The 22,128-nt window shown below is 41.5% G+C and overlaps 2 protein-coding genes across 2 annotated transcripts; both read left to right on the top strand.

Annotated features, from left to right (window-relative positions):
- The first annotated feature begins 12,627 nt into the window (after positions 1–12,627).
- LOC149261539 (uncharacterized) lies at positions 12,628–13,275 on the top strand. The gene has a single exon (XM_089369614.1). It carries the CDS (start codon positions 12,628–12,630, stop codon positions 13,273–13,275), a length of 648 nt encoding a protein of 215 aa, XP_089225740.1.
- A 111-nt stretch (positions 13,276–13,386) lies between these two features.
- Positions 13,387–16,857, top strand: LOC149261538 (uncharacterized). The gene has a single exon (XM_089369611.1). It carries the CDS (start codon positions 13,387–13,389, stop codon positions 16,855–16,857), a length of 3,471 nt encoding a protein of 1,156 aa, XP_089225737.1.
- The last annotated feature ends 5,271 nt before the right edge of the window (positions 16,858–22,128 follow it).

The following is a 22,128-nucleotide window of genomic DNA, read 5'->3' as shown; positions in this document are numbered from 1 at the left end:
GTTCTCCTCATCCTGCATGGATGAAGAACCATCTCTGGTGCTCCGTCTAATCTCCTCCTGAATCAAATTTGACCATAGTCGTTCCCAATTTGGTAGTTTCTCCCTTCCATTCACCGAGTCCTGGTAGCTATGCCAACTCTTAGGAAGGTCAAGGAGTGCTAAACTCACCATCCTCATCCGACAGTCACCACCACACTTCCCAGCTCATCCCGGAATTGGGTGAACTTCATGAGATACTAGGGCATACTGTCTCCATTCTCACACTGAATGTTTCTGAGTTTTATCTCTTACTTTGGAATTAAATTTGAATTCCACCAGCTCAAAACTCAACCGCTTTCGATCTAGAATTCGTGAGAACAAAATATTTCTCGTACAGAGATTTACTGTATGGGCATTCACCGGATATCTCACCTTCCAAAGGAAGGATGAATCCAGAGGCTACCTGGCCCGATTACAGACTCTACCTGAAGAAATAGAATGTAAACACTTCCTGAATAGTAGATCTGATGATCAATCCTCGCTTGATATCCTGTAAAAATCTCTTCTACAAATCAAGCAGCTCTGATACCATGTAGAAACTTTTTCTACAATTATCTAGCTCTGATACCATGTAAAAATTTTGAATAATTTAACACATATTCACAGAGATTATCCTGATCATACAATTATAAGCGGAACATGTATAATACATAATCTCCTCTACGTTGATCATCAATCTACAGAAGCAGAAACATTCACAGGCACACATAGAAGCATCAATCAAACTCATTAACACAGTATGTATCCCGGGGAAAGCATCTCGCTAAAAACCCCACACTATCTGTATATTATATTGATTGAATCATGTAACATTACAAAGTACAATGCTTATCACAAGCAATCCAGTACCAGCTCCACCTGTTACACACAATACAGCTCAGATTTGATCTCCAAATCTATCCCACTGCTTGCCTGCCTCTCCAGCTCAATACCTGCTCAAGAACTAATGAGAATGACTTCCCAAACTCGTATTTCACCTCAAAATAATCACTCACACTTTGTTGGACATGAGAAAAGGCTACAATACTCGGAAAATACGTGAGCAAACTCATTGGCATCCTCAATCCCTTGATTGTGCAAGATCTAGTGCACAACTATAGTCACAACTGATAGCAATCTGATTCTCTACCACCTGTCCCTGTTGAACTGAACATGCACTGACATGCAACTAAGTTAACTGATGTATTCTATAGTTGCATTATGAGTTAATAACTTGTGAATTAATTAATAACTAATTCACCCAACTCATCTCTAGTATATTGATCAGTTATACTAAATACAACTAGTTTAACAAAGCTAAACTGAACACAACTCCATCAACTGCACCTCCAGTCCACTAAACTCAACTCACTTGAGTTCTAACTGAAGTCATGCATGCAACAACTCAACTGACTCATAAGAAAAGCGTATTTCCTTCTGACAGTTGCATGTGCCACCTCTGTAGCTCAAACTGAAGTGCTCCAAGAGAATAAGATCAAGTTTATAGTCCAAATATTATTATGAGACAATAATATTTGACTTTTCTATTTTTGACAGCCAATCTAAAAATAGACTTTGATCACTCACACTGTGATCACTCACACTTTGATCAAAAATAGAAGTCCATCTATTTTTCCCAACTTGACCAATCATCCATAAACAACAACCTGCAATCCATAGACAGGATCCATATGTCTAAAAATAGACTTGCGCCAAAAATAGCCTGCGGGCCCACTTAGTGAAGGTGACTCTTTTCACTAAGATCCATCATCTTGTTGCACTCTCAACAAGCATTTCTTGTTGCACACTTTTCAACATTGCCCTCATGCTTGTTCCAACATCTAAGTCTGATGGGGCACGCCACTCTGTAGGCCATTTTGCTATAATTTCCTACACATCCATGTTTGACACCAAATAGGGCAACTGGTGCCATTTATGCTCTGGATCCTCCTGCGCTTAGATATAGAGTCTGTGGAAGTCAGCCTTGAATGCCGCGTAGGCTGACAGCTATGTGAAAACTATTGGGGACAACATCAGACTTTGATTGATTGCCATACAAAGATCCATTTCCACTATAATCTAAAATATCTTTGTCTCTGTGATTCACACAACATCCTTTAAAGACCATAAGGAAGCAACTTGTGCTGCCTCGGGCAATCCTTCCTCAAGCGGATGAAATTAGCTATCCTTTGGCAATCTCCTTGCAACAAGAAAAATTGACAGCAACAACCAGGCGTAGTGGAACAACTTGGTTTCGTCCTGGTCTTCTCGATAGTTCACTAGGAACTCCTGATAGAGGTACGTTGCCCAATTAAATTGCACGCCTTTCGTGCACTGTGCAACAAGGGAAACTACAGGCGCCAAAACTTCATACACGCAGAATTTTATCATAACCTTCCTTGCTAAGATCTGGGCAGTGAATTGAACTGCATAGTTTGTTATGGAAAGAATAGAATACCCTCACGCTTTCTTGAGGAGGCCGTAATCCCTCTTCATCTTGTTTGCAAGATCTTTCTCCCCAATCTTCCCTCCAAACTCCTTAGCTGGGTTCGCGCCTTTGTAAGGAAACCACATGATTCTATGAATTAGCATGTCCGTGATGGGGATAGGCTTTCCTAGACATAAGCACCCATCATGCACCAATGTGAGAAGTTGGCGCACACATATCATATTAATGGGGGTGTGGTGATAATGTGGCACCAACAACAGATTGAGCAACCCTGATTGCTCGACATCACGGAGCCATTCCTACGTCTCCACTACTGTAACACCTATTTCTTCATCTATACCTTCCGCATATAGGTTTCCATCACCAAATATGGGAACTTAGTGTGGTCTATGAGGTCCCAATCCTCCATTTTTAACAACAAGATCCTTGCGAGCCAAGGGACTTCAAAAGGGACCTTCTCAGGTAGTAGGGGCATGGATACTGTAACCTTTTCTGCATCCAGGTCTTTCGTGACCTTTGTTTTTCCCTTCCGTAGAGGAATATACTTAGGTAGCTTTGTCATGGGTTCCAACCCTTTAGCATCAATGTCCTCTCTTCCTTGGAATTCTTTCATCTCCAGGTCCACTACTCTCTCTGGCTGCTTATCTTTCTTTTGTTTTGCCTGGGTTTTGGTATGTTTCCTTGGGGAAGCATGCAAAAACACCTTATTCTGCTTATCTTTCACAGATTGTTTGGGCTTGGCTAGCTGGATTTCTCTGGTAGGGGTAGGCTTTAGCCTAGGCGACCTCGGCATCATAGGCACAGTAGCCGAAGCTTCCATACTTAAAACTTCCAGGGTAGCGGTGTCAGAGCAAATATCGCCAGTACTAATAGTTTCATCAGGACTTGGTGGAGACATTTTCTCAAGAATAAGCTTCTAGTTTATCTTAGGCAATTGGCAAACACGAGGCTCACAACTAAATCTTCCCAAACTGATCGTCTCATAGACAATAGACAGGGAAATTCACCAATAATTCTGAGAGCACAAAGTGTTCTCTGTTGAACTAGCATGCGTAATTTATAGGGGGTTTTGAATTCAAATCCGACCGTTCCCCCCAATTTCTGACAATAAATTATGTTTTGGCAGCATATCTTCAAATATTTTTTCCTTAATTACCACCACCCCACTCCACTTAACTGTCTTTTGGCCATCAAGTCATGAACAGTAACTCCAATGGTCATTTTCCTATTGCGCTGTGTAGTGACTTCCTCCATGGCGTAACCTCCTGAAAGCATCTTCATGGGTTGCATCTTCATCATTCTCCATGCAGCCTACTCATTGCGTTTTCTCCAAGCTGGGCAGTGTAGTTTATAGTCCCACGCTCCCTTACAACTATCTGGAGAATTAAGTCTATCCTACTACCATATAGTCATTGTGCAAGATCCCCTATATACAACTTCAACCTGCTCCCATTCACTCTTCTCGGGAAGGGTTCCCCATTCACCTTCACGAGTTGAATTGTGCCTCCATCTATAATTTCTTTGACAATATATGGCCCTAACCAATGCATCTGGAATTTACCTAGAAATTTAGTGAATTTACTATCATATAATAGGACAAGATCATTTACCTTGAATGTGTGAAGCTTGATATGGTGATCATGCCATTCTTTTTCGCATTCCTTCTATACTTGTTGATGGAATCCTACCAAAAATCAATCTTCTTCGAGCTCCATCGACTGCGCAAGCCGTTCCTCCAAGACCTCGCGATCCACCATACCCATCAGCATTTATATGCATAGACTAGGTATAATGTACTCCATCGGCATTACGGCTTCAACCCCATATACTAATATGAACGATGTTTTCCCTGTCAACTTATTACAAGTAGTCCTATAAGCCTAGAGTACTTCAGGTACATGCACATACCATTCATTTCTCTGTGCATTACATATCTTCACCAACGCATTCTCCAAAACCTTATTAAAGGCTTCAACAGTTCCATTAGCCTACAGGTGATGTGGTGTACTCTTCTGGTGGTAGACCTGGAACTCTTCAGTCAATGCATTAATCATTTCATTTAGAAAGTGTGTACCCCTTTCATTCATCAATACTTTCAGGTAGCCAAATCTGGTTAATTCATACTCAAACAAGAACTTTGTTTCCGTAGCCCCTGTACAATATTTAACTAGTTGTGCTTCCACCCATCTGGTTAGATATTTTATCATGGTGATAATGTAGAGTGCACTTGTTTTCTTTCCCAAGGGCTGGATTGGCCCAACAAAATCAATCACCCACTTCTCAAATGCCTGCAAGGACACTTGAGGATGTAGTGATAACTCATCCCTTCACGAGGGCCTACTATTTCTTTGACATGCATCACACGCCTTACAATACACCTTGGAATCCTTGTGCAAAGTTGGCTACCATAGACCTGCGCACAAAATCTTCTACATAGTTGTCTTGCCTACATAATGGCCTCCCACAACTCTCACATGAGCTTTAGCGAGAATCCTGTCCCGCTCAAAGTTTGATACATATCTTCGCAATATTTCATTAGCACCCATTTTATACAAATGTCCTGCAATGACTAAAAAAGCAATGGCATGAACTACTAATTCCTTCTTTTGTTGACCTATATATCATTCTCGTGCCATCCCCGTAGTCAAAAAGTGAATAATGTCTGCAAAATGGTCATCCGCTACATTTACCACAAAGAGCTATGCATCTGGCAACACTTCCTCTAAAGTATTAGGCTCCTCTCCTGTTTTGATCCATGACAGATGGTCAGGTCCAACATTTAACCTCTCTGGCTTCACAATGACTTCAAAGTCATACTCCTGAAATAGTAGAAACCATCTGCAGTTCTTCCCCCACAACACACCCTTGTTGGCCAAGTATTTCAAGGAAGAATGATCTATGCACATCTTAAAATTCCCTCCTAACAGATAATCCCTGAATTTTTGCAGCGTGTACACCATTGCCAACCCTTCACACTTAGTCGTTGAATAATTTTTCTCAGCCTTTGATAACTTCCTACTTGTGAAGGCTATAGGATGGTCCATTTCTCCTTCCCCGGCCTGTGTTAGCACTGCACCCAACACAATGCAAGAGGCATCCACATGTATGTGAAAGTCCTTTTTCCAATCAGGGAATACCAAGATCGGTGCAATGACCATCTTTTCTTTCAACACATCTAAGTTGCGCTGACATTCTTCGTCCCAATAGAATTTCACATCCTTCTCTAGCAATTTTTCCATGGGCACAATAATTCGAGCATAAGCTTTGATAAATTTTCTATAGTATCTCATATGTCCCAGCGTTGAGTGCAGCTTCTTGACATTCCTAGGGACCTCCAGATTCACAATTACTAAAATCTTTGCAGGGTCCACCACCAATCCTTGCTTGCACACCACATGACCCAACAAGATCCCAAAGGGAACACAAAATATGCATTTTTTCAAATTCAACGCGATCTGGTATCTACAACATGTATCCAACATTAGGTGTAGACTTGCTACATGGTGCTTCACTAATCCACTAGTCATCAAAGTATACTTCCAGGAACTTATGAATGAACTCCTTGAACATTGCTTTGACTACACGGGAAAATATCGCAGGCACATTCTTAAGCCCAAACGACATCACCGTGTACTGAAAAAAACCCCACTCTGTCATGAAGGTCATTTTGCTTCTATCCTCTAGCACAATCTTAATATGATGATACTTGGAAAGCCCATCATTAAAGCAATAGGTCTCCTGCCCTCCAACATTGTCTAATACTTCTTATGTAAATGGCGTTTGGAATGGGTCATGAACACATGCATCATTAAGCTTCTGTAGATCTACGCAAATCCTTATTTCACCTTTTTGTTTCTTCTCCTGAACCACCATCGGGCTCACCTAGTCAAATTCTTCAATAGGTTCTATGATACCTGCCTCCAACATTTTATCCATCTCTTGGCAAACCTTTTCCTTATATTTAGGATTAAGGCAGTACGACCTTTGTTTAATAGGCTTCGCGTCCGGATTCAAAGTGATCTTCATAATGCCCAAATCACCAACTATGCCCTTTAAATCCAAAAAATTAGTGGGGAAGAGATCCCAGTATTCGCAGAGTAACTCAAAAACTTTATCCATTGTAGCATCATCCCAATAGTCCCCAATATTTGCGAGCTTTGGTTCTTCTTTAGTGCCAATTTTTACTTGCTTTGTCTTCAAAGGTGCAAAGATGTCCGAGTTTTCTATTTGTGGGACTTTAACTTTGTGATGCCCTTCTGCCTTTGGAATATTAATGTTTTGTAGGTCTTCATCAACCTCTTCAGTGGTTACATTATAGCATTGCAACGCATGGCGTAGATTGGTGCTCCAGACTGTTTGAGTCCATTCCAAAGGTTCCATCACCATTCTAAATATAACTTCCGTAATCTCGTGTAGCACTTCATCGATGCTTGCGAAGTCATCTTCAAAGCTACAGGTTAATAGGAATCCTTCCCTCAATATGTTCCATTCTGTGGTGCCATGGCAGAGCTCCGTTTCTAGATACCAGTTCATGGGAATTGTATCCAAAGTATGGCAAAATATGTGTACCCACTCTGGCTACAGTTCTGTTCCCCATTCTTTAGTCCATTTCACTAGGTGATCGCATGGATCATCCCTTCCATTATATTTCTCAGTCATTCTGGTGTTAGCATGCCCAAACCGTAGCTTCATCATTCTTCTGTAAACTCACCATCCAACAAATCTATCCTTATGTGTACCCCACAATCGTATGAGCTTAGCGCGCAACACCAACTCTAATGCTTGGAAGAGGTGATCCTCAGGGAATTCACGCTCATATTCATCTAAAAGGAGATCTACATTAATTAAACCATCATAATAGAGTAATTTTCTTACCTCCGATGAAACACAACGCAACGACTTCATCATCATGTTGCATCGCAAGGTAGACACTTCATGTAAGCGATTATGCCAATGCTCTAACTCCCCATCTAAATAATAGGTGCAGGAACTCTCTTGGTCCCATGTAATCCTCTCATCTGCTGTCGGATTGATCCAATCTTGATCTCGCGCTGTTCTTTTGTAGATTTGATCCAGTTCATCATCACTTTCTTCATAATCGCAAACTAGTTTAGTATATCACACCCCTTCTGCAGGGTCCAATGGTACTATAACCCAAAGCGACTTCCTTTCAAATGACATTGTCCTCTTCTTCAAATTGATGACTTCATTCATATCAACAGACCATTCAACTCCCAGGAGCACGGGGTAGAGATTATTGTCATCAACAATTTCTATAACTTCAAAGTTTGCTATGTGTTCACACCTTCAATATCAAATGTCACGCCATATAACCATCCCATAGGGATGATTTTCTGCTGGTTCGTCATTCTGAGATGAATCATAGACCACTGCAGTGCAGGTCTCCCCATCCTTTCCCATGTTTTTTCTGGTAATACGTTTGCATGGGACCCCAAATCCAAAATGTGCTGGTCCATCTCATAATCACCTATCTACGCGGTGAGCCTCAACTCGTGCCTTGTTTGTGCCATATGTTTCTCAATCTTTCTGACTACTCGGTGTCTAACAGGGGCTTTCTCTTTACTGGTGCATTTATTTATTAATTCCTACATGCCCTCCATGGCCTTGCTATCGCACAACAGTTTCATGCAGGTCTCCAAAAACATGGTGAGTACAAAGGGATCAACTTCTGCAGGCATGGTAATTTCTTGCATATTGTCTTGGCTCCCTGAGGTGGAGGCCACAATGAAGCTCTTCTTTTCTTCCATAAATGTTTCCTTACCATGATCCAAATTAGAGCTGACTTCTTTCTCCGGCGCTTTGGAGACCCATCCTTCTTCTTCAGGGAGTTTACCCTTATTAGCACCAGTTTTCATTCCACTTCTTAGCACAATGTTAACATTTTGATCATCTTTGTGGGGCTCCGCCCTCATCATCTGTAGATTCTACATAAGCTATTGAGGCTATGTTTTCTTCTCTTGCATTTTAGCTATCAGCATTAGGAATTCTTATATAGTATGGTCAAACTGTCTACAGTATTGTCATGATGGGTGTGTAGTATCATGTCACTCTCACGTGTAGTGCCCTGGCTATTCACAGTTGTAGCAGATAATCTGGCCGCAACCTTTACTAGGTCCTCCTTCTGCACGGCCCCGTCCTCCACCCTGATAGCCTTCGCGTGCTCCTCTGGCGCCCTGATCTGGAGACAAAGTTTCTGCTTGCATCTAGTATGTAGATGTCCTTTCCATCATCAGCTCATAGCTTCGACATTGGCGCTCATTGTGGCCCACAGATTTGCATAAGTTACAGAACAACTATTGGGGTGTTTGGATGAACTTTTGAAGTAAATGGAAATTATTTGTCGCATGTTGTCCAACAACCTGACAGATAGCACACCATACCACAACCCCCATGCTTGAACCTGATGGGGTTTTTGGATTTAGGGGAATTGGCCCCCCTCATATAATATAATTCCCGTACACTAGACAGTGATATTTATCGTGCCCCTAGCCCTTGCACTTCAAACACCAGAATTCTGCATGCACTTCTGGTTTAGTCTCCTTTTCTTTCTTCAAACTCTATAGCTCTAGGTGTAAGCTTGCTAATTGCGAGTGGATCAGCTGTACTCCTAGGTTTGTATCCTGAATTCACGATGCTGGCTATCTGTGATCTGCATGTTAGCTTCTCTCATCTAACACTTCAAGCTCTGATATAATTCCCAAGCCATTTCATTGACCCTCATCATGATTTCTTTGAATCTAATTATTGACTGCGAGTCAGACTTAGGCTTACTAAAATCTTTGTTTAGAGCTGACTTAGTATCTACCAAAGTTGCAAGAGGATTATCAGAAAAATACTTAATATACCAGGTTAGCATATGATCCTGTAAAGCGGTAACCAACTAGGGCTTCTTTATATTGTCATCAATAATTTTTTGCATTGTCCATACAACATTCGCAACAAACCATAACTGCTCTGTATCCTCACTCCCAATGCCTTTGAAAATCATCATCTTCATTGCATTCTCCATAATGAATGGTGGTGGTGGAGGTGGAGGTGTGGGCGAAGGTGTATGCGGTGGAGGTGGAGGTGAAGGCAGCATGGAAGGGTGATTTATTTGAGGAATCCCTTGAGTGATTAGTTGAACTTGACTTCACGGCGTAGTCTTTCTTGCCCCTTCGTCGTCACTTGAGGGAGGTCCAATTAATGGACTATAATCCAGCCCCATTCCTTCTCAATTTCTAAATAATTTTCCACGCTCCAAACATCAAGGTAATGGCATCACCCGTTTTTCACACGACAACATTTTAATCCAAGTATTCAATGATCTTGAATACTTACCTCACAGTCCTTTGAAAAATCTTCACTCTACTTCGCTATATCTGATGGAGGTATCAAATGCAAATTTTGTAACAAATCCTCCTAGGATTCAATCGATCTAATGATCGACAGCCCACAAAATATTGTTTTCATAGGTTTCTAGTCGTCACACTAATTCTGGAGTCCACACTATAGCATTATCGAGCTTCCACCTTCCTTGGCTATCTTTCAATTTAGCCAACCATTCATATAACTCAATGGGAAGGTGCAGAAGAAGATCTTGTGTATCTCCGTATACAGATACATGTTCAACCACTCTTCCTTTGACAGGCATGGATTCCTATTTTCTTGCACCACGAACTCGTGAATCTTCTGATCCAACCACTTTTCAATTTCTTTCTTGGTCGGATTCCAATGATGCAACATCACACATCTCTTTCAAGAAGATCTTGGTCCTAGAAATGGAACCATTTGTTGGCTTAGGGGGTCTTGACCCAGGTTTGGAGTTAGTTGCACCAACCAAAAAAACCCTACACTACTGGCCCTTTCGGCAACAACCCACATAGTGCAGGCTGCAATCTCACTCGAAGCAGTATGGGGGGATGCAAGAACCAAATTTCTGCATCTAGAGACTAGTGTGATGTCTTTCAGCACCTTAGATCTACCTTTGCGCAAATCAATAACCATTAGGGAAAGTTGCAGAAACCTTGTTAAAACAAACTTCAGACCTCTGCGAAGGTCTACGATCAATCCTTGCGGACCTTTAACATTCGGTTTTCCTACTTACATGCATCAGAGAGCAATCCTATATTAGTGTTCACGCAGAATTACTTAAGTTATTAGTAAACATAAGAGACTTCATGAGAGTCTTCGCAAAAGTACTTAAACATGCATTGTGTACATTATTAAGACTTAATTAAGAGAATTGTGTAGCATTCAACCAATATCTCATAAAATAAATCATTCATCGACAACATATAATATTAACAGAGATAAGAAAATATTTACTCTATTTCATGTGTTGAAGCGGGAGGATGGCTCTGCGCCGTAAGTCCTAGGGTTTCAGCTTTTGCAGAAACGGCAGACTGCGCCAGACAAAAAACTTCAACCATCTCTGACAGGCCCAGGAACGCTCATCCCTAAGATACACAGTACTCTTTTCAATGGAGAACCCTCTGGGGGAGGGCGATGCGCCTCCCCCACAAAACGACGAAGGGCCACATCAACATGCGGAAGGCAAAAGAATAGTAAACCAAGAAGAAGACGCAGACCAAAACTTTCAGAGAACAAAGCAAGATATTCCACCACCAGAAGTTCGCTCAACAACATGCAAACCAGTTGCAGCTGAGCGTCCAAGAGTTGAACTTCCTGCTCACAAAATCAATGCAAGAATGCAGTACATGAAGGACCATGCTCTGATAGAAAAGTTTATCGGACTATGGCCAGTAGAGAAAGCGCTCAGAAGATGGATAAATGCAAAATGGCATCCCAAGGGACACATAACCCTGCATCTAGGACTAAAAGGGTTCTTCACCGCTATATTCAACTGTCTGGAGGATAGAAACAGGGTATTAGATGGAGGCCCTTATTTTTTCAATGCTGCTGGTCTATTTCTCAAAGGGTGGGTAGAGCGTTTCGATCCGGACAAGGAGGACCTGAGCTGTGCTCCTGTATGGATCCGAATGTACTCACTGCCTGTGGAATACTGGGAGGAAGACTCATTACAAGCGCTCGGAAATGCTCTAGGAGAATTTGTCAAGATCGCAGAAGAAACAAAAACATGCAGATACACATCATTTGCGCGTATCTGTGTTTACATGAATCTCAACCGAGCTCTCCCAGATGCGGTAAGTGTTTCTCATGATGATATTGAATGGATTCAACCGATTGATTATGAACATGTACCTTTCAGATGCCGCAGATGTCATGCCTTAGGACATCTATTTAGAGATTGCCCACTAACTCAGAAACCATCTCCCTCCTCTGGATTGGATGCTACTGAGGCAGATGGCTTCACCAAAGTAGCAAATCATAGGAAATCTCATAAGAAGCAAGCCTCAAAGACCAAGATGCCACAACCCAACCCCTCAGTGCCCTCAACAAGTAATAGCTTCGGAATCTTAGCTACTCATACTGATCTCAATATGGACTCTCCCTCCCCTTCAGATCCAGAAGCAATGAAAAACAATCAGTCGAAACAGGTTATAGCCTTCAAACATCAGGAAGCCTCTCCAAACAAGGAAGCCTCTACCTCTGATAAGCAGAAGGAACCCATATGGACATCCCAAGCAATGCAGATGGAGGAACCCCAATCGCAGGCAAATCCAGAAGCGGACCCTAATGAAGAATTGTACTATCCACAATTTATGGAGGAAGAAACAGAAGCAATAGATATAGGGGACTTGGACATTCCAAGTCTAGAAAAGGCTTGCACAACAAATAACTTTGATGATATACCAATGGGGCAACTTGAAAATCTGGAACAGGTTTTATCAAAGGCGCAAAGGCATAAATCACTGGGCATACAAACTGGAGGACCCTGGGATGGAAGACTCATAGCCAAGGATATCAAAAAGAGAGGAAGGAAAACTGATCTACAAAGGACAATCAGAATTGGACACCTATTAGTGGAATCCGGTAGGTATTCCAAGTTGACCAAGTACTACAGATCTGAAAACAATCCATCCCAATGAAGTTAATCTCATGGAATATAAGGGGGCTCAACGGCCCAAGAAAGATACAGATTCTTAAAAAAATGATAAAGCAAGAAAATCCTCAAGTTCTATCATACTATAGACAAATTTGCTGCAAAAATTTGGCCAGGAAGTTTCAATGTCGTTATGGATGCTGATGGAGCTTCTGGAGGACTGGCGATCCTTTGGGACTCGAGAGCTATAAATCTAAGCGACACCCATGCTCATAGGAACTTCCTACAAGCATCCTTTCACATCACTGGGACAAATTTACATGGGCTCCTTACCAATGTTTATTTTCCTCAGGAAGCTTCCCTCAAAGCTGAAATCCTCAATTCCCTTTCTGTTCTCAACCAAAGCAGGCAGCACCCCTTATGGATCTCAGGTGGAGATTTCAATATGATCACAAGATTGGAGGAAAAAAGAGGAGGTCGATGCAGAGGCAGTCAGGAAGGACTCCCTTTAAAGGACTTCATTCAGGCTAATTGGCTTATAGACCTACCTTTTAACAATGGATTGTTTACATGGAATAACAGAAGAGCAGGGAATCAGCAGATAGCCTCCAAACTCGATAGGTTCTTGCTATCGGACAACGCTATCCACATTGGTGGGGACTTCTCAGCATCCATCCTGCCTCTCTCAGGCTCTGATCATTGGCCCATTTCACTTCAATGGTCACGTCCAGGAAATAAAATTCGCAGGCCCTTTCGTTTTGAAGCTTTTTGGATGTCCCATCCAGAATTCCAAAAACTTGTTAGTACTGAATGGAATAATTTTTCCCCACCTCCAGGATAAAAAATGTTCCAATTTCAACAAAAGCTTAAGAATCTAAAGGGCAAAATCAAGCACTGGAACCACACTTCCTTTGGCAATATCTTCCAGGGCAAAAGCTCAATTGAATCAGAAATGAAGCAACTGCAGCAAAAGATTATTGATGAGGGGCGTTCAGAGGAATTGTCAGAACAGGAAAAAACTCTTGAGTTGCAACTTGCAGAACGGGCTAGGCAAGAAGAAACGCTTTGGAGGCAGAAATCAAGAGTTAGATGGCTCAGAGATGGAGAGAAAAACACAAAATTCTTCCACAGTACAACCATACAACGAAGAATGCACAATAATATCACTCAAATTCAGAATGAGCAGGGCGTCAGGGTGGAAAAGCATGAGGATATTGAAGGTGCTCTATTACATTACTTCAAGCAAATGCACCGGGAGCCAAATGGAGACAGATCACAGGCAATAGAGAAAATTACCAGGAACATTCCTAAGCTCATCACTGATGAACACAACCAACTGCTTCTCAAACCAGTAGACTTACAAGAGGTGGAACAGGCAGCGCGACAACTAAAAGCTGGTAAGGCCCCAGGACCGGATGGATTCACTTCAAACTTCTTCCACAGCTTCTGGGATCTGATTAAAATGGAAGTCTGGCAAGTGGTTGAGGAGTCGCGATCTCGTCGATGGATGTTTCCAGGGATGAATGCAACATTCATAGCTCTGATTCCCAAGGTCGATATGCCAAGCACTCCTGACAAATATCGACCTATTGCTCTTTGCAACATAATCTATAAGATCGTGTCCAAAGTCATAGCTTCCCGTCTCAAAATGTTACTCCCTATCATTATCTCTCCAGAACAATCGGGTTATGTGGAGGGAAGGAAGATCACTGATGGTATTATTTTGACTCATGAAATCATCCACTCTCTGAAAATCTCTAAAAAGCCAGGTATGCTGCTCAAATTAGACCTCTCAAAAGCATTTGATAGCCTAAGCTGGATGTATATTGAAAAAGTTTTAATTGCTTTTGGTTTTGCTGCCCCCTGGATTAGATGGGTCATGAGCCTTATTTCTTCCTCCTTCTTTTCCATTCTAATCAATGGCATCCCTTCTGATACCTTTCATCCTTCTCGAGGGATCCGACAAGGTGATCCCCTCTCCCCATTTTTGTTTGTCATAATGGCTGAGGGTCTTGGCCGCAGCATCAAATCCGCACAGCAATCCCAGCTCCTCAGAGGCATTTCATTTCACAATTCCCCTACTTTCACTCACCAACAGTTCATTGATGATAACATGCTTTATGGACATCCCTCAGTCCAAGAAGCGTGTCAACTTAAAACTCTTCTCTCTGACTTCTCTGATGCCTCTGGTGCCTCCATCAACAAATCTGAATCGCACATTTTTTTCTTTCGTACTCCAGTGCCCACTCAGTCTGCAATTATCCGCATTTTGGGATTCTCCTCAGCAAAACTTCCCTCCACATACCTTGGTGCTCCCCTGATTGCCTCAGCTCTTAAGCACTCTTCTTGGAAAATCCTCCTAGAGAACCTGGAAGCTCGCCTATCCTCTTGGACCCACAGATCTCTCAATATGGCAAGCAGGCTTGTTCTAATAAAAGTCGTTCTTCAAGCCATGCCGTTATATCTATTCTCCATTTTAGCTGCCCCCAAATGGGTTCTCAAAGATCTCATCCTCCTTCAAAGATCTTTTCTCTGGGGCAGTAATGGCAACAAACGAAAGTGGGCTCTGGTCAAATGGGAGACGGCCTGCCTACCAAAGAAAGGAGGCGGAATAGGTCTAAGGGATCCCTCTCTTAGCAACAAAGTTATGGGAGCTCGAATTTGGTGGCAATGGCTAGCTAAGCCATATACTCCTTGGGCTTCTCTCTGGACAGCGAAATATGCCAGGAATTGCCCAATAGAGGAACGAATAAGACTATCAGAGGTCACCCTGGGATCAATTATGTGGAACTCGGCCCAGCAACACAAGACCCTCATTCAGCAGCACAGCTTCTGGGAGGTTAAAAATGGAAGCACAGCAAGATTCTGGGGAGATTCATGGCAGCAGTTACCCAGACTAAAAGATCAAATCCCGCCTCATCCTCATCTGGAGCAGGAAATGCAATCACAAGAGGTAGTAAAAAATTTCTGGAGCAATTCTTCGAACCATGATTACAGGGAATGGTTAACAGCGGATCAAATTCTAAGGCATGAACAAACCCATATTCAACAAACCCTGGACACAGAATTAACAAAAAGAAGAATTCAACACTCTGAGGATAAAGATATACTAAGATGGGGTTATGAAGAAAAAGGTTCTTTTTCTACAAGAGAGGCCTACAACATCATAATCAAAGAGCATATGCTGCCAGATCCCCTTTGGAATAAAGTATGGGACCCATCCTTATGGCCGAAAATCTCCACTTTTCTCTGGATCCTTTGTCACAACAAAATTTTAACATGGGATAACTTAAGAAAAAGACGCTTCCAAGGCCCTTCCATATGCCTGAACTGCAAACAAGAAGAGGAAACCACAAAGCATCTCATGCACTCTTGTCCGCTGGCACGAATGCTTTGGGAGAAAGCCAGTTTTCGCTGTCAAAAGGAGGGAAGAATCAATGGAGATATCATTGCTACTATCCGCAGCTGGACCAATAACCCTTACCAAAGTAAAATCTTAAATTTCCTCTGGAAGCTTATTCCAGGATTCATCATGTGGGCCATTTGGAAAGAACGAAACAACAGAATATTCAAGGACCATCACAGACAGTTGGGAGACATATGGAACATTATCTGTCAAAACATTGAAGAAACCATCTCTCTCAAAACCTGGTACAAGGAAGATTTCCCATCAAACCCCCAAGAACAATCTATATGGGCTAACTGGAATTTTAAATGGAAGCTCGATCAGCTGAACAAAGAAATAAAATTGCCAAGAAGCCAAGCTCCTCAGAAATGGCTATCTCCTCCCATCCATATATACAAGCTTAATTTTGACGGAGCTTCAAAAGGGAACCCAGGGAAATCTGGCTTTGGAGGGCTATTCAGAAATCACAAGGGAGATCCTCTGCTAACCTTCCTAGGTTCTAAAGGATGGGACACCAACAACTCAGCAGAGCTGGAGGGTCTTTGGCAAGGGTTACAAATAGCGCAAGGCAGAGGCTTCTTTCCTCTAATAGTAGAGGGTGATTCCCAAATTCTAATCAATATGGTTACAAGAATCCTTCAGGGTTCCCCCTCATGCAAAGTTTGTAACAGTTGGAGACTAGCCAATAGACTTCACTATATTGAATGTTGGCTTTCAACCAACAGAGCAATCACCCTGTTGCACACCCGCAGGGAAGGAAGCAAAGTCGTGGACATTATAGCTAATATAGGAGTGGAATGTGGTTTACAAATTCATGTTGGACCAATATCCAGCCTAGCCACTAATCCTCAACTCCTAGAGCTCGACAATCTCATACAGAGAGACAAGCATCAGGAGGAAAGGGAGCCCCCGGATGCGGGTGTTATAGCGGTCATAAATGGCTCTGATGGCAAGTGTAATTACCGCGTACTGCATGCAGCAGAGCGGCGGGGCTCCCCAGATCTTCACCTCAGGTAATATGAATGTTCAGCATTACGACGGCAATGGTGGTGTCTGCGCATTTATGGTTTACATGGTTCAAGGCATGGCAAGGATGGTTATATTCCTCACCACCCAGCTCTTCCTTTTTACGATGTGTTCCAATTACTCTGGTTCTGAATTCTGGTTTGCGAACTCTCCTGGAAGCAAGAGAGTTCTCCTCCTTAGAGGCACGCCTTGCATGTTTCAAACACGACTCAGGGGTAAGCAGAACACTTATCCTTCTCTAGTTCACGCATTTCGCTTGTTTATTACGCTCTTTGTTGGTTCTGTGGTTTCTGTTGCCCTTTTCCTGCAATTCATTATGGGTCGACGAGGGGGCAGGAAGAGACCCATAGGTAATCTTGGTGAAGGCTCTCGGCTCTCTCCCAGTAGCTCTGATAACCCTGATCACTCCCCTACTAGTCCCCCTCCACCTCAGGCTAATGTACATCCCACTAGCTCTGTTCGTCGACCTCTCCATAACAATGCCTTTCAGACCACCCATTTTAAATTCCAAAGTAACCTCAACCGACCTCTGGTCTCTACCCACATCACCTTAATTATCTCTGAGGAAGAAAATCACATCCATCCTTTGGCTTGCATCGCACCGGAACCCTCTCAGAGCAGCGAGCAACCTCTAACCTTGGACAATCCGGAGAAAGCAATGATGGATGAAACAGGCAACATTGAGAGCCCAAGAATCACTCTGCCCCATGTCGATACTCTCCCTGCTGAAGGGGTTGAAGCTATGAATGATTCCAACCGCATAATTTTAATCCTTGAGGACGATAAGGTCGGCGATGAAGTTCTGGGGGTGGCTTGTGACCGTCTAGCAGACGAGAAGACCTCTAGTGGGAGCAAGGAAGATTAAGCACATGCGGCACTGTTTGGTATCTTTTTGTTTTTTGTCTGTCAAGCAGACGATTGTTTTCAGGTTTCTTTGATAAAACACATGGCTTATCTCCGTCAGCTTGAAGTTTTTGCTCAGTTTCAGGGCAGAAGCAATGCTTTACAGGCAGACTTACAATGGCTTCTCGCTTCTATGCTCTCGTGCACAACCTCTCTCATCCTCTGGTCTTTATCTGAAATGTTTTTATGTAATGAAGTCTTTTATAGCACCTATGCTCAGAATCCTTACATTTTGAGGCAAACTTGTTGTGTACAAAGGCCTCATGACTCTTCTGAGGCCTCGCTTATATGTAAAAATATTTTTATTTTCAGTTAATAGATAATAGTCTTTGCCGAGAAAAAAAAAATATTAACAGAGATAAGAAGAATACTAAGGAATTCTTCAGAAAACTGTCTTTATTGATCTTCAACTCATGATTACAAACTCAAAACTACCCTGCACACACAACAGCAGGGGTCCGTGCACTCAGCTACAAACTCTATCTAGGCCTCTGTGCACTTAACTGCAGAGCCTTTCTTATTCTATCTTACCCACTTCTCTATCTTATCCTCTACCACCTCTTCATTCTTATACTCTCTTAGACACACCTATGTATAGTATTTTTCATATAAAACCAACTCAAACTTATCCAAAATAAGGGACTAAGCCCCTTTGACTCCTATTGACCTACGCGCTCTGCATACACAAATCACGGAGACTTTACATTATTTTTAAAATTGTACCAAAATTTGGGTTATCTTAACCCCAAAACAACCCACAAGACCCCATCCCAATAGTAGCTAATGATCCATCCTCTATCCAGGATTTGAGAGATTATGGTCTCTTGAATTTTTTCTGGCTTCCTAAGATGAGGCAATATCTGGAACTATTGACATATCATTTTTGAGCATGGGATGTTATGGCACAGTCATTTAGACTTGGAGCACATATACTTGAGATATATGTGGAATATATATACATCTTGACAATTTTATCAAGGCAAGGTGCTCCCATTTCTTTATCTGGTTCGAGGAGGGGCGCAGATGTAGTCAAGGATTACATCAGTGCACAACGTAGATCAATATCTCAACTGACCAAGGATGGGAATATTGAGATCAAGGATGTGGTTTGTTTACCTTTGAGGGTGATCTTGTTTATCATTTCTAGATTGGCTAGTATTGCTCCTCTACATTTGGCCAATATGTCTCATATGTAGTGCGCTCTAGAGTGTATAGAGCTGACAATATTCAACTGGAGTGAGGGAGTCAGCTAACCAAGGCAAAGGATGGACGGTTGAAGAAATTTGGTTATGGTTCAATCTTGATTTAATTTTCCTATTCCATTACACAAGCCACAACATATCTCACTCGAGACTGTAGATTCGAGAGTTCCACGAATAAGGAGGTGGGTGGATCTCATGTCCACACATGAAGGTCCATCATCGATGAGTTTCACACCAGTCTTCTTTTGATGGTTGCACATGTAAATGATTATGATTGAATACTATCCATATGAAAGGATGTATTTCCATGGAGACCCAGAGCTCTTGCTTCCTAATGGTGAGTGATGGGGAGCCATAGGTAAAACAAGAAACATTTTAATCCATTTTTGAGTTTTTAAGTTTTACAAATTTTTTATTTTCTATGTATCTGAGACTATACTATTGATTTTTTCTCATGTAGACTTTGGATCCATTTGAGTTGTGGGTTCTTCTTATCTTCAACATGTGGCAGAAACACAATAGGCACCAGAAGGAGTAGGCTGTTGCAAGGGGTCGAGAGGTCTTCCGGGATATTAAGGTGGTCAAGACTCTTGCAGAGGTCTAGCGACACATGGACGGGTTGACCCAATGTATAATCGAGACTAGGGTCAACCAGATCCATATGAGTCTGCAACGTCATACTATTGGCGTGCATGGTCATATTAGCCAACTATTGTGCAAGATGGCTCGCATAGTGGCTTATTATCGTGAGAAAAATGATTAGTCTACTAGGAGGCTTATATATATATATATATATATATATATATATATATATAGAGAGAGAGAGAGAGAGAGAGAGAGAGAGAGAGAGAGAGAGAGAGAGAGAGAGAGAGAGAGAGAGAGAGAGAGAGAGAGAGAGAGAGATGTGTGCATATTTTAACTTCATGTATATTATTTGATATGACAGGACATATGGCCATATGCGTCTTTGGCACAAGTTTTTATAAAGCCAAACTTTGATATATATACAACTATCTATCTATCATTGTTTCTTATATATTTTATTATCTCATTCATTGTATGTGATGTGACTAGAATTTAATTTACATGTGTCACAAATGTCTATCTAAAACATGAATTTATAATGCATCTCTCAATGTGTTTAGATTTCTAGAAATGTATTGATATTGGATATAATCAAAATATTTTTCCAAAACTCGAACCCTTAAGAACATATGAAGAATAGTTGGAATCCTAACTGAATAGACATTAGTCAATTTTAGTACCACAAGCTGTGAGTCAAGTCTGATAACTATACAATGGATACCATGGGAAATAGCATCAGACAATGGTTTAATCACTGCACTATACTCAGTGATATTATTTTTAGAGCAACTAATAAAATCCCATGTAAACTCACTAACTTGCCACTCAGAGCATATTTAGCCCATGTTGTAGAATAAATATTCTAAGTACTACGACTAGCGCCATCAACATAACCAACATATGGTTGAAGGGATCTCAACATCTGCAAGCCAAATTTAAATAGGATTAGTAGAAACTGTAAGAATCTCTGAAGGGAATCATATTGCAAACACACTCAACACACCTATATACAACATGTACATAATGAACTATGCAATAACACTCAAGCATAGTATCTTTTAAGGTACAACCCATTTCTAGGTTGCGCCAATAGAACTCCATTGAAATCAACAAGCTCATAGGCCCCATTAGAAAGAACACATTTAACAATGTATTATCCTAACCACATTTTCTTGAACTTCCCTGCTCCCATATTTTCAAACTCTTGGTCATACGGCAAGAGAAGGTTACCTTTTGAGAAGACACGAAGCTTGACACTATTATCATATTACGCCTTAATGTGTTTCTTATCAGCATCATTAGTCATCGCGACATCACGCTGGGTTTCATCTAAGCATGTCAGATGTAAGAGACACTCTTCTTTTGCAGAAGTGACAAGGAGGAGCTTGATAAAAAGTCTCAAAGACGAAATTTCACACTCCATAGGGCGGATTTCTTCCAGGCTATATACCAATTGAAATGGTGTAAAACCAGTAGCAGTCTGAATAGAAGTTCGATATGCCCACAAGGTTGCATAAAGGATAAGATGCCAGTCTGATTTGTGGAACCCTATCATATGTTGAAGCATTGTTTTAAAAACTTTATTGATGGCCTCAACTTTCCCATTCACCTTAGAGACCCAACTTAGCAGTCAGTTCAAACATCATGTGGTTACGAAAATGTTTCCCATGATCTGTAACTATAGCCCGTGGTACACCAAACCTCGCAATGACATGGTTAAAGAAAATGGGAGAAATTATTTCACTCTTGTTATTGTATGTAGGCATCACCTTGACTCACTTGGTAAAATAGTCAACTACTACAATGATATAGCCATGACCCCTAGCCAAGTGAGGGTCACATGCCATGAAATCAATGCCCCATTTCACAAACGGTCCATTGACAATAGTAAGGCATAAAGGATAAGGTGGAGCATGGGTTTTATGATCATATATCTGGCAGGAATGACACTTTTGAACTGAGAGAATGCAGTCTTGAAACATAGTAGGCCAAAAGTAGCCAACACACAAAATATTATGTGTGGTGGCATAACCAGACATATGACCACCACATACCATAGAATGGAATTCATTCAAGACTTTCTGAGCCTCATCATGTGTGAGGCACCTTGAAAAAATTGTATTGATACCATGATGATAAAGGGTGTCATTGATTATAATATAGTTTTTAGCTTGATATTGGATACATTGTTGGTTATAGTGAGAGGTATCAGACCATAAAGTCTAGTTTTGGAGATATATGATAATGTCTCCATACCATGGGTCAGATGACATGATCAGGAACAACAATTCATCTAAAATAGAATCACTAGATATTGTTCCAGTTTCAACAATGGGAAGGTCAGAAATTAGCTCAATAAAAACTAAGGATTTCTTCGACTTGGATTTGATGAACTTCAAATTGAACTCCTTGAGGATGGAAATCCACTTGGAGTACTTCCCCCCCAACAATTGTCGTGAAAATATGTATGTCATGGGGTTGCAATAAGAAAAAACCATAATTTTATGAATTAAGATATAATGGAGAAATATTTGGGCAGGTTGGACAGCCGCCAAATCCAACTTTTCAATAT

This window comes from Pinus tabuliformis, chromosome 6 (assembly GCF_031772625.1).
Source record: "Pinus tabuliformis cultivar Carrire ecotype Pingquan chromosome 6, CPIR1, whole genome shotgun sequence".
Classification (NCBI taxonomy): Eukaryota; Viridiplantae; Streptophyta; class Pinopsida; order Pinales; family Pinaceae; genus Pinus; species Pinus tabuliformis.
Note: the sequence above shows the minus strand (reverse complement) of the source record. Positions and strands in the feature narration are given on the sequence as shown.